The 17,945-nt window shown below is 39.8% G+C and overlaps 2 protein-coding genes across 3 annotated transcripts in view; one reads left to right on the forward strand and one right to left on the reverse strand.

Annotated features, from left to right (window-relative positions):
- Positions 1 to 17,945, forward strand: part of TENT4B (terminal nucleotidyltransferase 4B) — a 61,452-nt gene that overhangs the window by 19,373 nt on the left and 24,134 nt on the right. The gene's annotated exons all lie outside the window — the stretch shown is intronic.
- Positions 7,889 to 8,840, reverse strand: LOC137215757 (large ribosomal subunit protein eL21-like). The gene is made up of 2 exons (XM_067721406.1): positions 8,698 to 8,840; positions 7,889 to 8,501 (listed from the first exon to the last, which is right to left on the reverse strand). Exons 1-2 carry the CDS (start codon positions 8,829 to 8,831, stop codon positions 8,126 to 8,128), a joined length of 510 nt encoding a protein of 169 aa, XP_067577507.1. The 5' UTR covers positions 8,832 to 8,840; the 3' UTR covers positions 7,889 to 8,125.

Here is a 17,945-nt window from a genome sequence, read left to right on the forward strand (position 1 = left end):
TTTGCTCATTTGTAAGTTAGGTTATTTTCTTTCTTTTCTTTTTAAATTAATTAATTAATTTATTTTTGCTGTGTTGGGTCTTCATTTCGGCACGAGGGCCTTCTCCAGTTGGGGCAAGCGGGGGCCACTCTTCGTCGTGGTGCGCAGGCCTCTCACTATTGCGACTTCTCTTGTTGCAGAGCACGGGCTCCAGACGCGCAGGCTCAGTAGCTGTGGCTCATGGGCCTAGTTGCTCCGCGGCATGTGGGATCTTCCCAGACCAGGGCTCGAACCCATGTCCCCTGCATTGGCAGGCAGAATCTCAACCACTGCGCCACCAGGGAAGCTCAGTTAGGTTATTTTATTATTGTTGAGTTTTAAATATTTTGGATACCAGTCCTTTATTAAATATGTATTTTTAAAAAATTATTTATTTATTTATTTTATTTATTAGTTGCGGCGTGCGGAATCTTCATTGAAGCATACGGGATCTTTCGTTGTGGTGTGCGGGCTCTTCGTTGTGACACTCGGGCTTCTCTCTAGTTGTGGTGTATGGGTTTCCTCTTCTCTAGTTGTGGTGCGCAGGCAGGCTCCAGGGCGCGTGGACTCTGTAGTTTGCGACCCGCAGGCTCTCTAGTTGAGACGCGCGAGCTTATTAATTGTGGTGCGCGGTCTTAGTTGCCCTGCAGCATGTGGGATCTTAGTTCCCCGAAGTTCCCCGACCAGGGATTGAACCCTCATCCCCTGCATTGCAAGGTGGATTCTTTAACACTGGACCACCAGGGAAGTCCCTTAAATATGTGTTTTGTAAAAAATTTTTTCCCAGTCGATGGCTTGCCTTTTTTCCTTCTCTTGACAGTGTCTTTTGCAGAGCAGAAGTTTTTACTTTTAGTGAAGTCCAATTTAGCAATTTTCTTTTATGGACTGTGCTTTTGGTATTGTGTCTGAAAAGTCATGGCCAAACTCAAGGTCACCTAAATTTTTTCTTAGGTTGTCTTCTAGGAATTTTATAGTTTTGTGGGTTTTTTTGTTTGTTTGTTTGTTTTTCTTTTGTGGTACGTGGGCCTCTCACTGTTGTGACCTCTCCTGTTGCGGAGCACAGGCTCTGCACACGCAGGCTCAGCGGCCATGGCTCACGGGCCCAGCCGCTCCGCGGCACGTGGGCTCCTCCCGGACTGGGGCACGAACCCGTGTCCCCTGCATCGGCAGGCGGACTCCCAGCCACTGCGCCACCAGGGAAGCCCTGGGCTTTCTATTCTGTTCCGTGTCTAGCCTTTCGCCAGTACCTCACTGTCTTGATTACTTTAGCATCATAGTAAGTCTTGAAGTCAGGTATTGTCATTCCTCTGACTTTATTCTTCTCCTTCTATATTATTTTGGCTATTCTGGATCTTTTGCCTTTCCATATAAATTTTAGAATCAGTTTGTTGATATGTACAAAATGTCTTGCTGAATTTTGATTGGGATTTCATTGTATCTGTAGATCAAGTTGCAAAGAAATGGAATAGATCTTTGATTTCTTTCATCAGAGTTTTGTAGTTTTCTTTGTATAGATCTTGATCATATGTTGTTACATTTATACCTAAGTATTTCTGTTTTGGGTTTTTTTTAAATGGTATTGCATTTTAAATTTCATATTTCATTTGTTTATTGCTGGTATATAAGGAAGCAGTTGACTTTTGTTTATTAACTTTGTATCCTGTAACCTTGCTATAATGGCTTATTAGTTCAAGGAATTTTTTTGTTACTTCTTTGGGATTTTCTACATAGATAATCATGTCAGTAGCAAACAAAGGCAATTTTATTCTTCCTTTCCAATATGTACACTTTTTATTTCCTTGTTTTGTTCTATTGCATTAGGACTTCCAATATGATCCTGATTAGGAGTGGTGAGAGTGGACATCTTGCCTTGTTCCTAATCTTAGTGGGAAAGCATCTAATTTACATCATTAAGTAGCTGTAAGGTATTTGTAATATGTTCTTTATCAAGTTGAGTAACTTCCCCTCTATTTCCGGTTTCCCGAGTTGTTTTTTTTTTGGGGGGGGGCGGGGCGGCGCACCACGAGGCATGGGGGAATATTAGTTCTCCAACTAGGGACTGAACCCGTGCCCCCTGCAGTCGTAACCATTGGACCACCATGGATTTCCCTTCCTGAGTGTTTTTGATTGGGTGTTAGATTTTTTTCAAATGCTTTTTCTATTTGATATGATTATAGGATTTTTCTTCTTTAGCCTGTTGTTGTGATGGATTACATAAATTTATTTTTGAATGTTGACTCAGTCTTGCATACTGGAATAAATCCCACTTGGTCATGGTGTATAATTCTTTTTGTACATTGTTGTATTTGGTTTGCTAATATTTTGTTCAAGATTTTTACATCTGTGTTCAGAGATATATCAGAGATATTGGTCTGTAGTTTTTCTTTCTTATAATGTCTTTGGTTTGGGGATTAGGGTAATTGTCTCAGAGAATGCATTACAAACGATTTCCTCTGCTTCTATTTTCTGGAAGAGATTGTAGAAAATTCAGATAATTTCTTCCTTAGATCTTTGGTAGATTTCCCTAGTGAACCCATCTGGGGTTGTTGCTTTTTATTTTAAGAGCGTTATTAGTTATTGATTCAGTTTCCGTAATAGACATAGGCCTATTCAGATTGTTCTTTTCTTCTTGTATAAATCCTGGTAGATTGTCTCTTTCAAGGAATTGGTGTATTTTATCTAGGTTATCAATTTGTGGGTTCATAATATTTCTTTATCTTCCTGTTAATATCCATAGGATCAGTAGTGATGGCCCTTCATTCATTTCTGATGTTAGTAATTAGTGTCTTCTCTCTTTTTTCTCAATTTGGCTAGAGGTTTATCCATTTCATTGATCTTTCCAAAGAGTCAGCTTTTGTTTCACTGATTTTTCTCTATAGATTTCTTTTTTCACTGATTTCTGCTCAAATTTTAATTATTTTTCTCGTCCTTACTTTGAATATAATTTGTTCACCTTTTTCTAGTTTCCTAAGGTAGAAACTTAGATAATTGAATTTTAGATCTCTCTTCTTTTCTCTCTTTTTTTTAAAATAAATTTATTTATTTTATTTATTTATTTTTGGCTGCACTGGGTCTTCATTGGTGCTCGCAGGCTTTCTCTAGTTGCAGCAAGCAGGGGCTACTCTTCGTTGTGGTGTGCGGGCTTCTCATTGCGGTGGCTTCTCTTGTTGCAGAGCACAGGCTCTAGGCATGCAGGCTTCCGTAGTTGTGGCATGTGGGCTCAGTAGTTGTGGCTTGTAGGCTCCAGAGCGCAGGCTCAGCAGCTGTGGCGCACAGGCCCCGCTGCTCTGCGGCATGTGGGATCTTCCCGGACCAGGGTTCGAACCCATGTCCCCTGCATTGGCAGGCGGGCTCTCAGTCACTGCGCCACCAGGGAATCCCTTTCTTCTTTTTTAATATTTGCATTCAGTGATATAAATTTTACTCTATGTACTGCTTTCCCTGCATGTCACAAGTTTTGATAAGTTATATTTTCACTTTCATTTAGTTAGGACTATCTCTTGAGACAACTTCTTTGACCCAAGTTTTAATTTCCCAATTATTTAGTCTCCAAGTATTGCATATTTAATCTTCAAATATTATATTTGGGATTTTCCAGCTATTTTTAAATTACTGATTTCTCGTTTAATTCCACTGAGGTCTGAGAGTATACTTTGTATGATTTAAAAGTTTTTAAGGTGTGTTTTATGGCCCAGAATGTGATCTGCTTACAGGTCTTTTTTTTTTCAATGTGATGATGTTTTTTCAATGATTTTCAATGTGATGATCATTTTTTCAATGATCTGCTTACAGGTCTTTTTTTTTTCAAATGTGATGATGTAAGGTTCTCTCATTTTTATTGTATGTGACTTCAAAGTAACATACAGTTAAAAAAAAAAAATCAGAATGAAGCAACCCAAGTGTTCATTGATGAATGAATGGGTAAACAAAATGTTGTAATATACACACAATGTAATATCATTCAGCTTTATAAGGGAAGGAAATTGACACATGCTCCGACATGGGTGAAACTTAAGGACGTGCTAGGTGAAAAAAAAGCTGGTCACAAAGGACAGAATTGAATGAGATTCTACTTCTATGAGATACCTAGGGAGTAGTTAAATTCACAGAGACAGAAAGTAGAACAGTGACTGCTAGGGGTTTGGGGGCGGGGGAGAAGAGAATGGGGAGTTAGGGTTTAATGGGTACAGAGTTTCATTTGGGGAAGATTAAAAAGTGGAGGGCTTCCCTGGTGGCGCAGTGGTTGAGAGTCCGTCTGCCGATGCAGGGGACACGGGTTCGTGCCCCGGTCCGGGAAGATCCCACATGCCATGGAGTGGCTGGACCCGTGAGCCACGGCCGCTGAGCCTGCGCGTCTGGAGCCTGTGCTCCACAACGGGAGAGGCCACAACAGTGAGAGGCCCGCGTACCGCAAAAAAAAAAAAAAAAATAAAATAAAAGTAAATAAAGGGGGCAGGAGGAAACTTTTGGGAGGTGTTGGATATGTTTTTGGCCTTGATGGTTGGTGATAGTTTTACAAGTATGGTTATATACATTAAATATTTTATGTGTCAGTCATACTTCAGTAAAGTGGTTTAAAAAGAAAAGTTCTACAGATGGATAGTAGTGATAGTTTCACAAGATGTGTATGTCTTCTTTTTGTTTTTTTAACATCTTTATTGGAGTATAATTGTTTTACAGTGGTGTGTTAGTTTCTGCTCTATAACAAAATGAATCAGCTATACATATATCCCCATAACTCTTCCTTCTTGCATCTCCCTCCCTCCCGCCCTCCCTATCCCGCCCCTCTAAGTGGTCACAAAGCACTGAGCTGATCTCCCTTTGCTATGCCGCTGCTTCCCACTAGCTATCTATTTTACGTTTGGTCGTGTAAATATGTACATGCCACTCGCTCACTTTGTCCCAGCGTACCCTTCCCCCTCCCCGTGTTCTCAAGTCCATTCTCTAGTAGGTCTGCGTCTTTATTCCCGTCCTGCCTCTAGGTTCTTCATGACCATTTTTTTTTTTTTTTTAGATTCCATATATATGTGTTAATATATGGTATTTGTTTTTCTCTTTCTGACGTACTTCACTCTGTATGACAGTCTCTCGGTCCATCCACCTCACTACAAATAAATCAATGTCGTTTCTTTTTATGGCTGAGTAGATGTGTATGTCTTAATGCCATAGAACTGCACACTTAAAAATGTTTAAAATGGTAAATTTTACACATATTTTACCACAGTTTTTAAAAATGGGAAAAAATTTCCTTTAATCAGAACATTAACAAAGACAAGGTTGAATTATTTAAAAAATTTCTTTATTCCAAATGTATGTATGTATTTTTATAGTTTTATTTATTTATATCTTTTTATTATTTTTTTAAATAGATCTTTATTGGAGTATAATTGCTTCACAATACTGTGTCAGTTTCTGTTGTACAACAAAATGAATCAGCCATACGCATACATATATCCCCCTATCCCCTCCCTCTTGAGCCTCCTCCCCACCCTCCCTATCCCACCCCTCTAGGTTGTTGCAAAGCACTGAGCTGATCTCCCTGTGCTATGCGGCTGCTTCCCACTAGCTAACTACTTTACATTCGGTAGTGTATATATACGTCGATGCTACTCTCACTTCACCCCAACTTACCCCCACACCCCGCCCCGTGTGCTCAAGTCCATTCTTTATGTCTGTGTCTTTATTCCTGCCCTGCCACTAGGTTCATCAGTACCGTTTTTTTTGTTTTTTTTTTTTTACGGTATGCGGGCCTCTCACTGCTGTGGTCTCTCCCGTTGCGGAGCACAGGCTCCGGACGCGCAGGCTCAGCGGCCATGGCTCACGGGCCTAGCCGCTCCGCGGCATGTGGGATATTCCCGGACCGGGGCACGAACCCGTGTCCCCTGCATCGGCAGGCGGATTCTCAACCACTGTGCCACCAGGGAAGCCCAGTACCATTTTTTTTTCCTTTAGATTCCATATATATGCAGTAGTATATGGTATTTGTTTTTCTGTTTCTGACTTCACTCTGTATGACAGATATTGAGCTCCATGAGCTGTTTGTATATTTTGGTGTCTGTTTCCTTTGCAAATATTTTCTCCCATTCTGAGGGTTGTCTTTTTGTCTTGTTTATGGTTTCCTTTGCTGTGCAAAAGCTTTTAAGTTTAATTAGGTCTCATTTGTTTGTTTTTATTTTCATTACTCTAGGATGTGGGTCAAAAAAAATCTTGCTGTGATTTATGTCAAAGATTGTTTTTCCTATGTTTTCCTCTAAGAGTTTTATAGTGTCTGGTCTTACACTTAGGTCTTTAATCCATTTGTAGTTTATTTTTGTGTATGGTGTTAGGTAGTGTTCTAATTTCATTCTTTTACAAGTAGCTGTCCAGTTTTCCCAGCACCACATATTGAAGAGGTTGTCTTTTCTCCATTGTATGTTCTTGCCTTCTTTGTCATAAATTAGGTGACCCTATGTGTGTGGGTTTATCTCTGGACTTTCAATCCTATTCCATTGACCTATATTTCTGTTTTTGTGCCAGTACCCTACTGTCTTGATTACTGTAGCTTTGTAGTATAGTTTGAAGTCGGGGAGCCTGATTCCTCCAGCTCCGTTTTTCTTTCTCAAGATTGCTTTGGGTATTCAGGGTCTTTTGTGTTTCCATACGAATTGTAAAATTTTTTGTTCTAATTCTGTGAAGAATGTGATTGGTAGTTTGGTAGGGATTGCATTGAATATGTAAATTTCTTTGGGTAGTAGAGTCATTTTCACAATGTTGATTCTTCCAATCCAAGAACATGGTATATTTCTCCATCTGTTTATGTCATCTTTGATTTCTTTCATTAGTGTTTTAGTTTTCTGAGTACAAGTCTTTCGCCTCCTTAGATAGGTTTATTCCTAGGTATTTTATTCTTTTTGTTGCGATGGTAAATGGGATTGTTTCCTTAATTTCTCTTTCTGATTTTGTGTTGTTAGTATATAGGAATGCCAGAGATTTCTGTGCATTAATTTTGTATCCTGCAACTTTACCAAATTCATTGATTAACTCTAGTAGTTTTCTGGTGGCATCTTTAGGATTTTCCGTGTATAGTATCATGTCATCTGCAAACAGTGACAGTTTTACTTCTTCTTTTCCAATTTGTATTCCTTTTATATCTTTTTCTTCTCTGATTGCCGTGGCTAGGACTTCCAAAACTATGTTGAATAATAGCGGTGAGAGTGGACATCCTTGTCTTGTTCCTGATCTTAGAGGAAATGCTTTCAGTTTTTCACCATTGAATGATGTTTGCTGTGGGTTTGTCGTATATGGCCTTTATTATGTTGAGGTAGGTTCCCTTTATGCCCATTTTCTGGAGAGTTTTTAATCATAAATGGGTGTTGAATTTTATCAAAAGCTTTTTCTGTGTCTATTGAGCTGATCATATGGTTTTTATTCCTTAATTTATTAATACAGTGTATCACATTGATTGATTTGTGTATATTGAAGAACCTTTGCATCCCTGGGATAAATCCCACTTGATCATGGTATGTGATCCTTTTAATGTGCTGTTGGATTCTGTTTGCTAGTATTTTGTTGAGGATTTTTGCATCTATGTTCATCAGTGATATTGGCCTGTAGTTTTCTTTTTTTGTGGTATCTTTTTCTGGTTTTGGTATCAGGGTGATGGTGTTTTCGTAGAATGAATTTGGGAGTGTTCCCCCCTCAGCAATCTTTTGGAAGAGTTTGAGAAGGATCAGTGTTAGTTCTTCTCTAAATGTTTGATAAAATTCACCTGTGAAGCCATCTGATCCTGGACTTTTGTTTGTTGGAAGATTTTTTTTTTAACCTTTAATTCATTTATTTTAAATCCTTTGTTCATAGGAATTTAGAGACTATTTTCAAACTAGTACAAATATTTTATAAATAATATCTAGCAGTTTATTAACTAGTGGAGTATACTGCACAACAAACTACCTCACATCTTTCAGGAAGAAAAACTACTAAATTTGAAAAGTAAAAAGATGTCACCCACTGAATTTGGACACAATTAAAATGTGCTTTAAATATTTGTTTGGAGGAGGGGGGTCACACACTTCTACTCAATTAAGAGAAACATTTATACAGTCCAAGTCTTCTATTTTCTTTACACCCATCATGCCATGAATTCATAGGGAATGGGCTCTAACAGTTCAGGATCCTTTCCGTTGGTTCTCACAAAGTGTGCTTCTCTGGGTGGAGCAGGCTGGCGCTTCAGTTGAACCCAAGTACCTTTCTCTTTGTCTTCCTTCTTTTTCTGATCGTTTTCCTTCACCCGTTTCAGGAAGCTGTCTCGGCTCTTAGAGTGCTTAATATGCTCGATACGCACATGAATTCTCTTGGCAAGAATCTTGCCCTTAACTTGTTTGTTTACAATGATGCCAACAGCATGCTGGGTAACATTGTAGACTCTCCCAGTTTTGCCATGGTAACATTTCTGAGGTATTCCTTTTTTTTTTTTTTTTTTTTTTATTTGCGCGGTATGCACGCCTCTCACTGCTGTGGCCTCTCCCGTTGCGGAGCACAGGCTCCGGACACGCAGGCTCAGCGGCCATGGCTCACGGGCCCAGCCGCTCCGCGGCACGTGGGATCCTCCCGAACCGGGGCACGAACCCGTGTCCCCTGCATCAGCAGGCGGACTCTCAACCACTGTGCCACCAGGGAAGCCTGGGGTATTCCTTTTTGAACAGTGTCCAGATATCTACAGTATCTCCTTTCTTGTAGATTCGCATGTATGTGGCCAAAGGAACAACTCCATATTTTCTAAAGGGCCTGGAGAACATGTAGCGGGTGCCCCTCCTCTTTCCCTTTGTGTTGATCATTTTGGCGAATTACTGGAAGATGGTGGTTACGGCCGAAAAGCTGTTGGAAGATTTTTAATTACAGTTTCAATTTCATTGTTTGTGATGGGTCTGTTTATATTTTCTATTTCTTTCTGGTTCAGTCTTGGAAATTTGTACCTTTCCAAGAATTTGTCCATTTCTTCGTGGTTGTCCATTTTATTGGCATTTAGTTGTTTGTAGTAGTCTCTTATAATCCTTTGTAATTCTGCAGTGTCAGCTGTGATTTCTTTTTCATTTCTAATTTTACTTATTTGCGTCCTCTCCCTTTTTTTCTTGATGAGTCTGGCTAAGGGTTTATCAATTTTGTTTATGTTCTCAAAGAACCAGCTTTTAGTTTTATTGATCTTTGCTATTGTTTTCTTCATTTCTATTTCATATATTTCTGCTCTGATCTTTATGATTTCTTTCCTTCTACTGACTTGGGGTTCTTTTTGTTCTTCTTTCTCTAGTTGCTTTAGGTGTAGGATTAGATTGTTTATTTTGATAGTTTTATTTATTTGTTTGTTTAATTTTTAAAGAAATATTTATTTGGTTGCATTGGGTCTTAGTTGTGGCTCGCAGGCTCCTTACTTGCAGCTCCAGGGCTCCTTAGTTGTGGCTTGCGGCCTCCTTAGTTGTGGCATGCAAACTCTTAGTTGCAGCATGCATGTGGGATCTAGTTCCCCAACCAGGGATTGAACCTGGGCCCCCTGCATTGGGAGCGTGGAGTCTTATCCACTGCGCCACCAGGGAAATCCCTGTATTTATTTTGAGACTTATGTGACTAGTTTAATTTTCACTTGTGATTGATCTGATAGAATCTAATTAGGTTCAGTTAGGATTTCTTATGGTGTGATGATGAATAGAATTTTTATGTAGATTAGCATAAAATTATATGTATGATGAATCTGATACTCGCAGAAGATATTCATGCATTTATTTAAGGATACTCTGCTTATGGACTTGATTGATTTGTGGCCACATGGTAGAATCATCATGGGGTTTGAGATCAGAGGATCTTCGGAGGTCATTTATTCCAGTCCTTTAAAAAATTGATAATTTGAACCTCAGAGAGGTTAAATGACTTTACCAAGTTTCAAGTTAGTGGAGTGACTTTATCTTTAGTTGAAACCAGGGCTTCTTACTAGCCCTAGTCTATAATGGATCTTAGTTATAGAGAATCTTGTCCTGTTAGCCTAACTCTGTGATTTCAAATAAAACTGGGGGTTGGTGTTTCAGCTCCTCTGCTGGCTGCCACTGTGTTTCCTATGGCCCATGCAGATAATGGTGTTCTGCTTCCTGAGCTGGATAAGAGCAACGCCTAAACCAGTTACTTCAACACAGGATTCTCAATCTGAGGAAGTTAAAAAAGAGAATTGATGACGGGAACCCACTCCTCAGAGATTCTGATTTAATAGGTCTGCAGTGGGTGGTGGCTCTCACGTCATATTTAAAAAATAATAATCGTATGCAGCATGGATTGAGAAGTACTGCTTAAAACCCACTTTTAGAGCGTGGGTTCCCAAATCCGGCTAATTATCAGAATCCCTTGGACCCCCTTGCTATAAGAGGGGTTCCTTGTTGAGGCGGGAGATGAGATGCTGGAAGTCCTCCGAAATTATGCTCAAAATGGAATAGCTTTGCCTTCCCACTAACTTTTCTGTATTGATTAAAACCAGACCAAGTGAATGAAACAAGTTCAAAATAGTTATGTGGGCAACAGACATCATCTTAATGAGGTGAAGTTTGGCTAAGGCTTTGTAACACTATCGTTTTTTGGATGAAAAGTAAAAATGCTTATTAAGGAGTTTGAGATTATGTGTAAGATTTTTTAAAAATTTGGTCTTGTACTAAAAGTGCTTTTTTCCTTTTTTTTTTTTTTTGGCGAGGAGGGTGTCTGGGGTTGTTTTTAAGGAAGGAAACATATTTACATTGTTGGAGAGGTACAGAGGGAAGTGTGTTTTTGTATTTAAATGTGAAGACAGGGCACCTTCAATGCGCTTTATCAGTTAGACCCATACCACCTGTGTTCATATAGATTTGAATTCCCTTAATGGAATATTAGATAAATCACATGCAATTTATAATCCAGAGATTTTTCTTAAATTATAATTATGGAAATAAGGCATGAATTTATTCTCCTTGTAAAAACTCAAAACGTTACAGAAAAGTCAGGAGTCTCCTTTGACCACCATTCTTATTCTTAGCTCCAGCCTCTTCTTCAGAGGTAGTGATTGTTTCCAGTGTCCTGTGGATCCTCCCAGAACTTTTCCTACTGGGTGGACTTTATTTTGTAAATTTTGGTTTTTTCCAAATAATGTATCTTGGAAATTTTTTCGTGTCAGTTCACGTGCTGTGTAGAATTCAACTGTGTAGTTGTACCATAATTTTTAAAGCCATTTTCCTCCTGGTGAGCACAAATGTTGTTTCCACTGTTTCCTATTCCAGTGCTGCAGTGAACATTCTTGTGGCTGCCTCTGTGTGCACATGTGCTGTGATTGCTGGGGCAAAATGCTAAATTGTCCTCCAGCCAGGTCATGCTGCAGAAGTGTTGAGGAGGGGAACTCAGGAGAATTTTCTGGACTTCACTGAATTTGCAAATATTTCAGTGAAGACACAAGAGTAGCAGAGCAATTTTTTTGTTTATAGTTGTCAAAAATTTGAGGAGTGTTTTGGGTTTGCTCCGCATACCCTGAATGTCTTCATGCCCAGTGCCATTGTGCTGGCTGCTGACTTGGAAATAGTTTATAAAAAACGCTGAATTAGGTTAGTGATGTGAAGATGATTAACAGATAATGGTAGCCAGAATAATTGTGTCAAAACAGCAAGAAATATCAAGAGAATTTGATGAGTTCCGCATTTTCTTTGGTGCTTGCCTTTCATAATAGTGTTAGAAACTTTACGTTGTATATTCAATCAACTTGACTGTACAATAACAACAAATATGCCACTTCAAAGAAGCTCTTCATTAAAAATTATCAACTAATATTAGTCTCCATAAACTCTTATTTAAGTGTCATTGTAAAAGATCCATTTAAAAATATACAATTTTCTTCTACTTGAAAGATCTTATTGCTTCTCCTAGTTTACATTTTGCATGGTCTTTTCCGTGTATTTACATAGTCTACGATGCAGTGTTTTTTGGAGAGGGTAGACCATATTTTCCTACATAACTATATATACCAGGGTTTACTAAAGCACGCCCTTGTTATTGGACATCTAAGTTGCTTTTCATTTTCTGTTGTGAATAAAGCACGAGAAACATACTTATAAGTGTTGTTTACTTTTGAGCCAGTTTCTCCATCTGTGTTCCTCAAAGTAAAATTGCTGGTCTCATTATGTGTTAGAAAGACTGTGAAGGTTAACGGTGCATGAGGGAAACTGTTACCGCTTTTCTGAAGGCTCCCAGGCTCCTACCCTGCACCCCGCTACCCCCAAGTAGATTTGGGCTTTATCCGTTTACTTATTTTTGTCATGGAATAGTGGTTGTGAGATTTTTGCCCCATGGGTTTGTTGGTGTGTGTGTTTGTTGAGGTATGTGTAAATGTGTTCGCTGTATTATTATTCTACTTTGAAGTTTCTAGTGTGTTAATGTTCTGATTTTTCTCAGGCGTATCACTTTCTTATCTGAAGGTGAGGTAATAATGAACTTGGCACCACTGAATTAGAACATTGGCAGTTTGTCCTTGACCAGAAGATCATATGCCCAGGAAAGAGGTAATTACATGAGGGATTCAGCAGTTCCAGAAATGGGTGGTTGTGTCTTCCAATGGAGAATGTCAAAGAGTTATTCTTCAGATTTATATAACTTTCCGTAAAATGAGACAAGACTCCCTAAGTAATGGTAAACTTAAGGACATATAATATATGCTCATTGTTAGGGAAGTTAATGGTGAAAAGAGTTTTTGTTTTTGTTTTTTTGTTTTTGACTTTCTGTGGATGCTTGAGGATTATCCTGTGAAACCAGCAGTGCCCAGGAGGGAGCTGAGGTGGGCAGGCGCAGATTCATGGACTCTCTAATGACATGTGGAGAAGCTATTGGGACTCTCGGATTAGATTGACGTTGCGTTAAAAGTTCTGAATGCTGGGCTTCCCTGGTGGCGCAGTGGTTGAGAGTCCGCCTGCCGATGCAGGGCACACGGGTTCGTGCCCCGGTCTGGGAAGATCCCACGTGCCGCGGAGCGGCTGGGCGCGTGAGCCATGGCCGCCGAGCCTGCGCGTCTGGAGCCTGTGCTCCGCAGCGGGAGAGGCCGCAGCGGTAGGAGGCCCGCGTACCGCAAAAAAAAAAAAAAAAAAAGTTCTGAATGCTTTAGATACATGTTGACCCTGGGATCCCTAGGTCCTTTTTGGGTCTTTCAGTATTTCAAAAAGCGTAACAATTTGCCTGTTACCTTGGTCCATGTGCTAAGTAAAATGTCAAGTTGTTTTGTTTTGGGTTTGTGTTAAGTCATTTACTACCTGGATATACAAGTCTTCTTTCTATTGACTTATAGACTCTCCTATTCCTCTTATTTTGCTTTGTGGTGACATACAAGTTGAGGCAGAATCTTTTGGGGTCTGTAATGGCAGCTTGTCCTTGTTTTTTCTTTTTTCCCTAATAATAGCCTCACTGAGATATGTACAGTTCAGATGTCTTTTAGTATATTCACAGAGTTGTGCAACTATCATCAGAATAAGTTTTAGAATATTTTCATCACCCCCAAAACAAGCCTCATATCCACTAGCAGTTACTTTGTATCTCTATGGATTTGCTTATTTTGGGCATTTCATATAAATGGAATTATATAGCTTAGGTGTCCTTTTGTGTGTGCCTTCTTTCACTTAGCGTGTTTTTAAGGTTCATCCATGTTGTAGTATATATCATGCCTGTATGTGGCTGAATAACATTTCAGTGTGTCCACATTTTGTTTATTCATTCATCAATCGATGGACACTTGGATTGTTTCCACTTTTTGGCTATTGTGAATAATGCTGTTACGAACAGCTTTTGCGTGGGTAGACGTTTTCATTTCCCTTGGATAGATACCTAGGAGTGTTCCCTCTTTTGGTTCTTAGTGTCATTTTGAGCCTGGTGTACTTTTACATCTCCCATACTTACATGGAAATAGTGTTTTGGCTAAAAGAAAAAAAAAGATCTAATTGTGTGTTGTGTATGTGTGTGAGAGAGAGAGAGAGGGAGAGGGAGAGGGAGAGGGAGAGAGAGAGAAAGAATGACTATGAATGGCTCTAGGGTTATTTCTACCCTGATCTTATTTGTACACTTTTGATATAACTGGCGAAGTAGCAAAGCTCCAAGTTGCAGTTGCTTCCAAGTTCTGGCTTGTTTGGGAATTTTTGCCTTTTATTGACAATTTTCAGTTACCTGCAGTAAGTAATTATGAACCAATCGTAACTGTATTACTACTAGCCTGGTATGAATTTAATTGTATGTAGCAATCCTGCAGTTTTTACATTAATTCTAATGGGAATTAGTGTTTTTTTAACTTGCAATTTTGGAGGCAAGCAAAAATTGTAAGACCAATTATGGTCTCAGAGTGAGAGATAGAAAAGTCTGGCTAGTGAATGCTGATTGACAACTCTGACTGCTTGTTGGTGGCAGCTTAGATCCATGGGGAGAGGGGAAGATGGGAAGTAGAAGGTGCTCTTGATGGTAAATTGGGAACGTGGCCTGTGTCTGGGCTGTCTGCTCATTCATTGTGTAGAATGGCTAAAGGAAGTTTTAATTCCTTATTATGTAAACTTTTGATTCTTAGTCATTTCACATTTTTATTATTAACTATTTCAAACATATGGAGAAGATACAGAATAGCAGTGAACCCCTGAGTCCCCACCATCTGGATTTAACAAATTTGACTTTTTCCCTTTTTTCCCTCCCTCCCTCCCTTCTTTTCTTCCATTTTTTCTTCTTTTTTTCCCTTTACATAAGGAATATAACTTTTCAGGTACACTTGAACACTGTTTGGCATACCTCCCATGTACCTCCCTCCTTTCCCAGAGGTAACCACTCTTGCAACGCTGATGTTTTTATGCTTCTGTGTTTACATCCATAGCAATATATACCATTGGTGTCTATATTTTTAAACATTACATAAATGGTTTAATTTTTAATTCTAACTCTGTAGCAGTGTTTCTCAGATTAAGATCTTCATAAAATATTTTTGGCAGATATCCAGTGTTAGCTTAAGTTTTTCTTATTGTGATAAAATATACATAACATAAAATTTACCATTGTTAAGTATACAGTTCAGTGGCATTAAGTACATTCACATCACTGTCCAACCGTCACCACTATCAGTTTCCAGAATTTTTCGTCATTCCAAGCAGAAACTATCTACCCATTAAAACTGTCACTCCCCATTCCCCCCTCCCCTCCAGCCCCTGGTAACTAACCTCTGTTCTGCTTTCCCGCTGAATTTGCCTATTCTAGGTACTTCATATAAGTGGAAACATACAATATTTGTCCTTTTGTGTCTGACTTATTGTTTCACTTAGCATAATGTTCTTAACATGCATGTTATGACATATATCAAAATATCCTTCGTTTTTATTTATTTATTTATTTATTTATTTATTTATTTTTGTCGGTACGCGGGCCTCTCACTGCTGTGGCCTCTCCTGTTTGTGGAGCACAGGCTCCCAATGCGCAGGCTCAGTGGCCATGGCTCACGGGCCCAGCCGCTCCGCGGCATGTGGGATCTTCCCAGACCGGGGCACAAACCTGTGTCCCCTGCATCGGCAGGCGGACTCTCAACCACTGCGCCACCAGGGAAGCCCTATCCTTCGTTTTTAATGCCGACTAATATTCCACATTTTGTTTATCCATTCATTTGTTGATGGACATTTGGTTTGTTTCCACCTTTTGGCTATTGTGAATAATGCTATGAACATTGGTGTATAAGTATCTTGAGTTTCTGCTTTCAGTTCTTCTGGGTTTATACCTAGGAGTGGAATTGCTGCATCATATGGTAATTCTACTTTTTAAGGAACTGCCACAGTTTTCCACCTGAGCTAATCATTTTATATTCCCACCAGCAATGTAGGAGGGTTCCGATTTTTCCACATTTCACCAACATTTGTTAATTTCTGTTTATTTGATAATAGCCATCCTAATGGGTTGAAGTAATCTGATGGTACTGATTTGCATTTCTCTAATTGACTATTGATGTTGAGTATCTTTTTTTTTTTTTTTTTTTTGCGGTACGCGGGCCTCTCACTGTTGTGGCCTCTCCCGTTGCGGAGCACAGGCTCCGGACGCACAGGCTCAGCGGCCATGGCTTACGGGCCCAGCCGCTCCGCGGCATGTGGGATCTTCCTGGACCGGGGCACAAACCCGCATCCCCTGCATCGGCAGGCGGGACTCTCAACCACTGCGCCACCAGGGAAGCCCGATGTTGAGTATCTTTTCATGTGCTTATTGGTCATCCATAGTTCTTCTTTGGAGAAATGTCCATTCAAGTCCTTTGTCCATTTTTGAATTGGGATTTGATTTTGTTGTTGAATTGTAGGAGTTCTTTGTATATTTTGGATATTAATCCCTTATCAGATAGATGATTTGAAAATATTTTCTCCCATTCTGTTGGTTGTCTTTTCACTCTCTTTTTTTTTTTTTTTCTTTTTCGGTACGCGGGCCTCTCACTGTTGTGGCCTCTCCTGTTGCGGAGCACTGGCTCCAGACGCACAGGCTAAGTGGCCATGGCTCACGGGCCCAGCCGCTCTGCGGCATGTGGGATCTTCCCGGACCGGGGCCCGAACCCGCGTCCCCTGCATCGGCAGGCGGACTCTCAACCATTGCGCCGCCAGGGAAGCCCCCTAGCACCATTTTTTGAAAAGACTGTCCTTTCTCCATTGACTGCTCTTGGCACCCTAGCTTGAGTTATTTTTATTATAATGTAAGAATGCACACAAGGATAAATTTCTTATGCTTAAAAAAGGTTACAAAAACAAAACAACCAGGTAAATACAGATAAAATGACAGAATCAATAAAATTAAAATTAATTTATGGGACAGATGATGTTTTACGCAGATCATATTGCTACTCTCAATGTAAATATGATATTGCCTGCTGTGGTGTTGGGAATGCACTGGAAATGCCTTTGGTACCTTGCCGTGTGACAACTCAGTTCTCTCATCATTTTTCTCTATTCTGAAAACTGTAGAAATGTTCAGGGGTGCCATTTGACCTTTATTTGGCATATGTGTGTGATACATGTATCAGGTCTTACCCTGTTCTTGACTGTTAGTACAGACCAATTAAAATCCTCTTCTTTGGCCTTAGCTTGATGGTAAACACAACAGCATGTGGGCTGGAGAATCCCTGGGCAGCTCTCTGTTTCCAGAGAAGCATCTGGATGATCCAGAACAAGCTCATGCTAATGTTATTAGAGTAATATTGAAATGAAAACACACAATTTAAAAATTCTCATAGAGAACGTATGGACTTAGAAGAAGTATCTACAGGGCCAGTTTGAGACACATTTCTTTCTTTCTTCCTTTCTCTCTTTCTCCTTTCTTCCTTCCTTCCTTCCTTTCTTTCTTTCTTTCTTTCTCTTTCTCTCTTTCTCTCTTTCTCTCTTTCTCCCTCTTTCTCTCTCTCTCTCTCTCTCCCCCTCTTTCTCTCCCTCTCCCTCTCCCTCCCCCTCCCCTCCCCTCCCCTCCCCCTCTCCCTCCCCCTCCCCCTCCCCCTCCCTTTCTTTCCTTTCTTTCCTTCCCATGCCACGTGCGTGGCACGTGGGATCTTAGTTCCCCAACCAGGGATCAAACCTGTGCCCCCTGCACTGGAGGCAGGGGAGTCTTAACCACTGGACCTCCAGGGAAGCCCCAGGTTCAGTTATTTTTATTATAACTTCAGGGTTTTTAAAATTGCTTCTCTTTAGTGCTTTTATATATTATTGTTTTTTCTCTTGATTACAACCAAAATAAAACCTGGTATTCTTAATCTCAGATCCTGATGTATGTGTTTAAATATAATTTTACTGCCAAAAATCTGTCAAATTTGGTTTTTATTACGTTAGTTTTGTTTTTTGTGGATAACATGACCCTCAAATACCATGTCTTCTCACTGTTAAATTCTCAACTGAGTTGTCCCTATTTGAAGTGTAAGACTGCCAATTTGA

This window comes from Pseudorca crassidens, chromosome 20, assembly GCF_039906515.1.
Source record: "Pseudorca crassidens isolate mPseCra1 chromosome 20, mPseCra1.hap1, whole genome shotgun sequence".
Classification (NCBI taxonomy): domain Eukaryota; kingdom Metazoa; phylum Chordata; class Mammalia; order Artiodactyla; family Delphinidae; genus Pseudorca; species Pseudorca crassidens.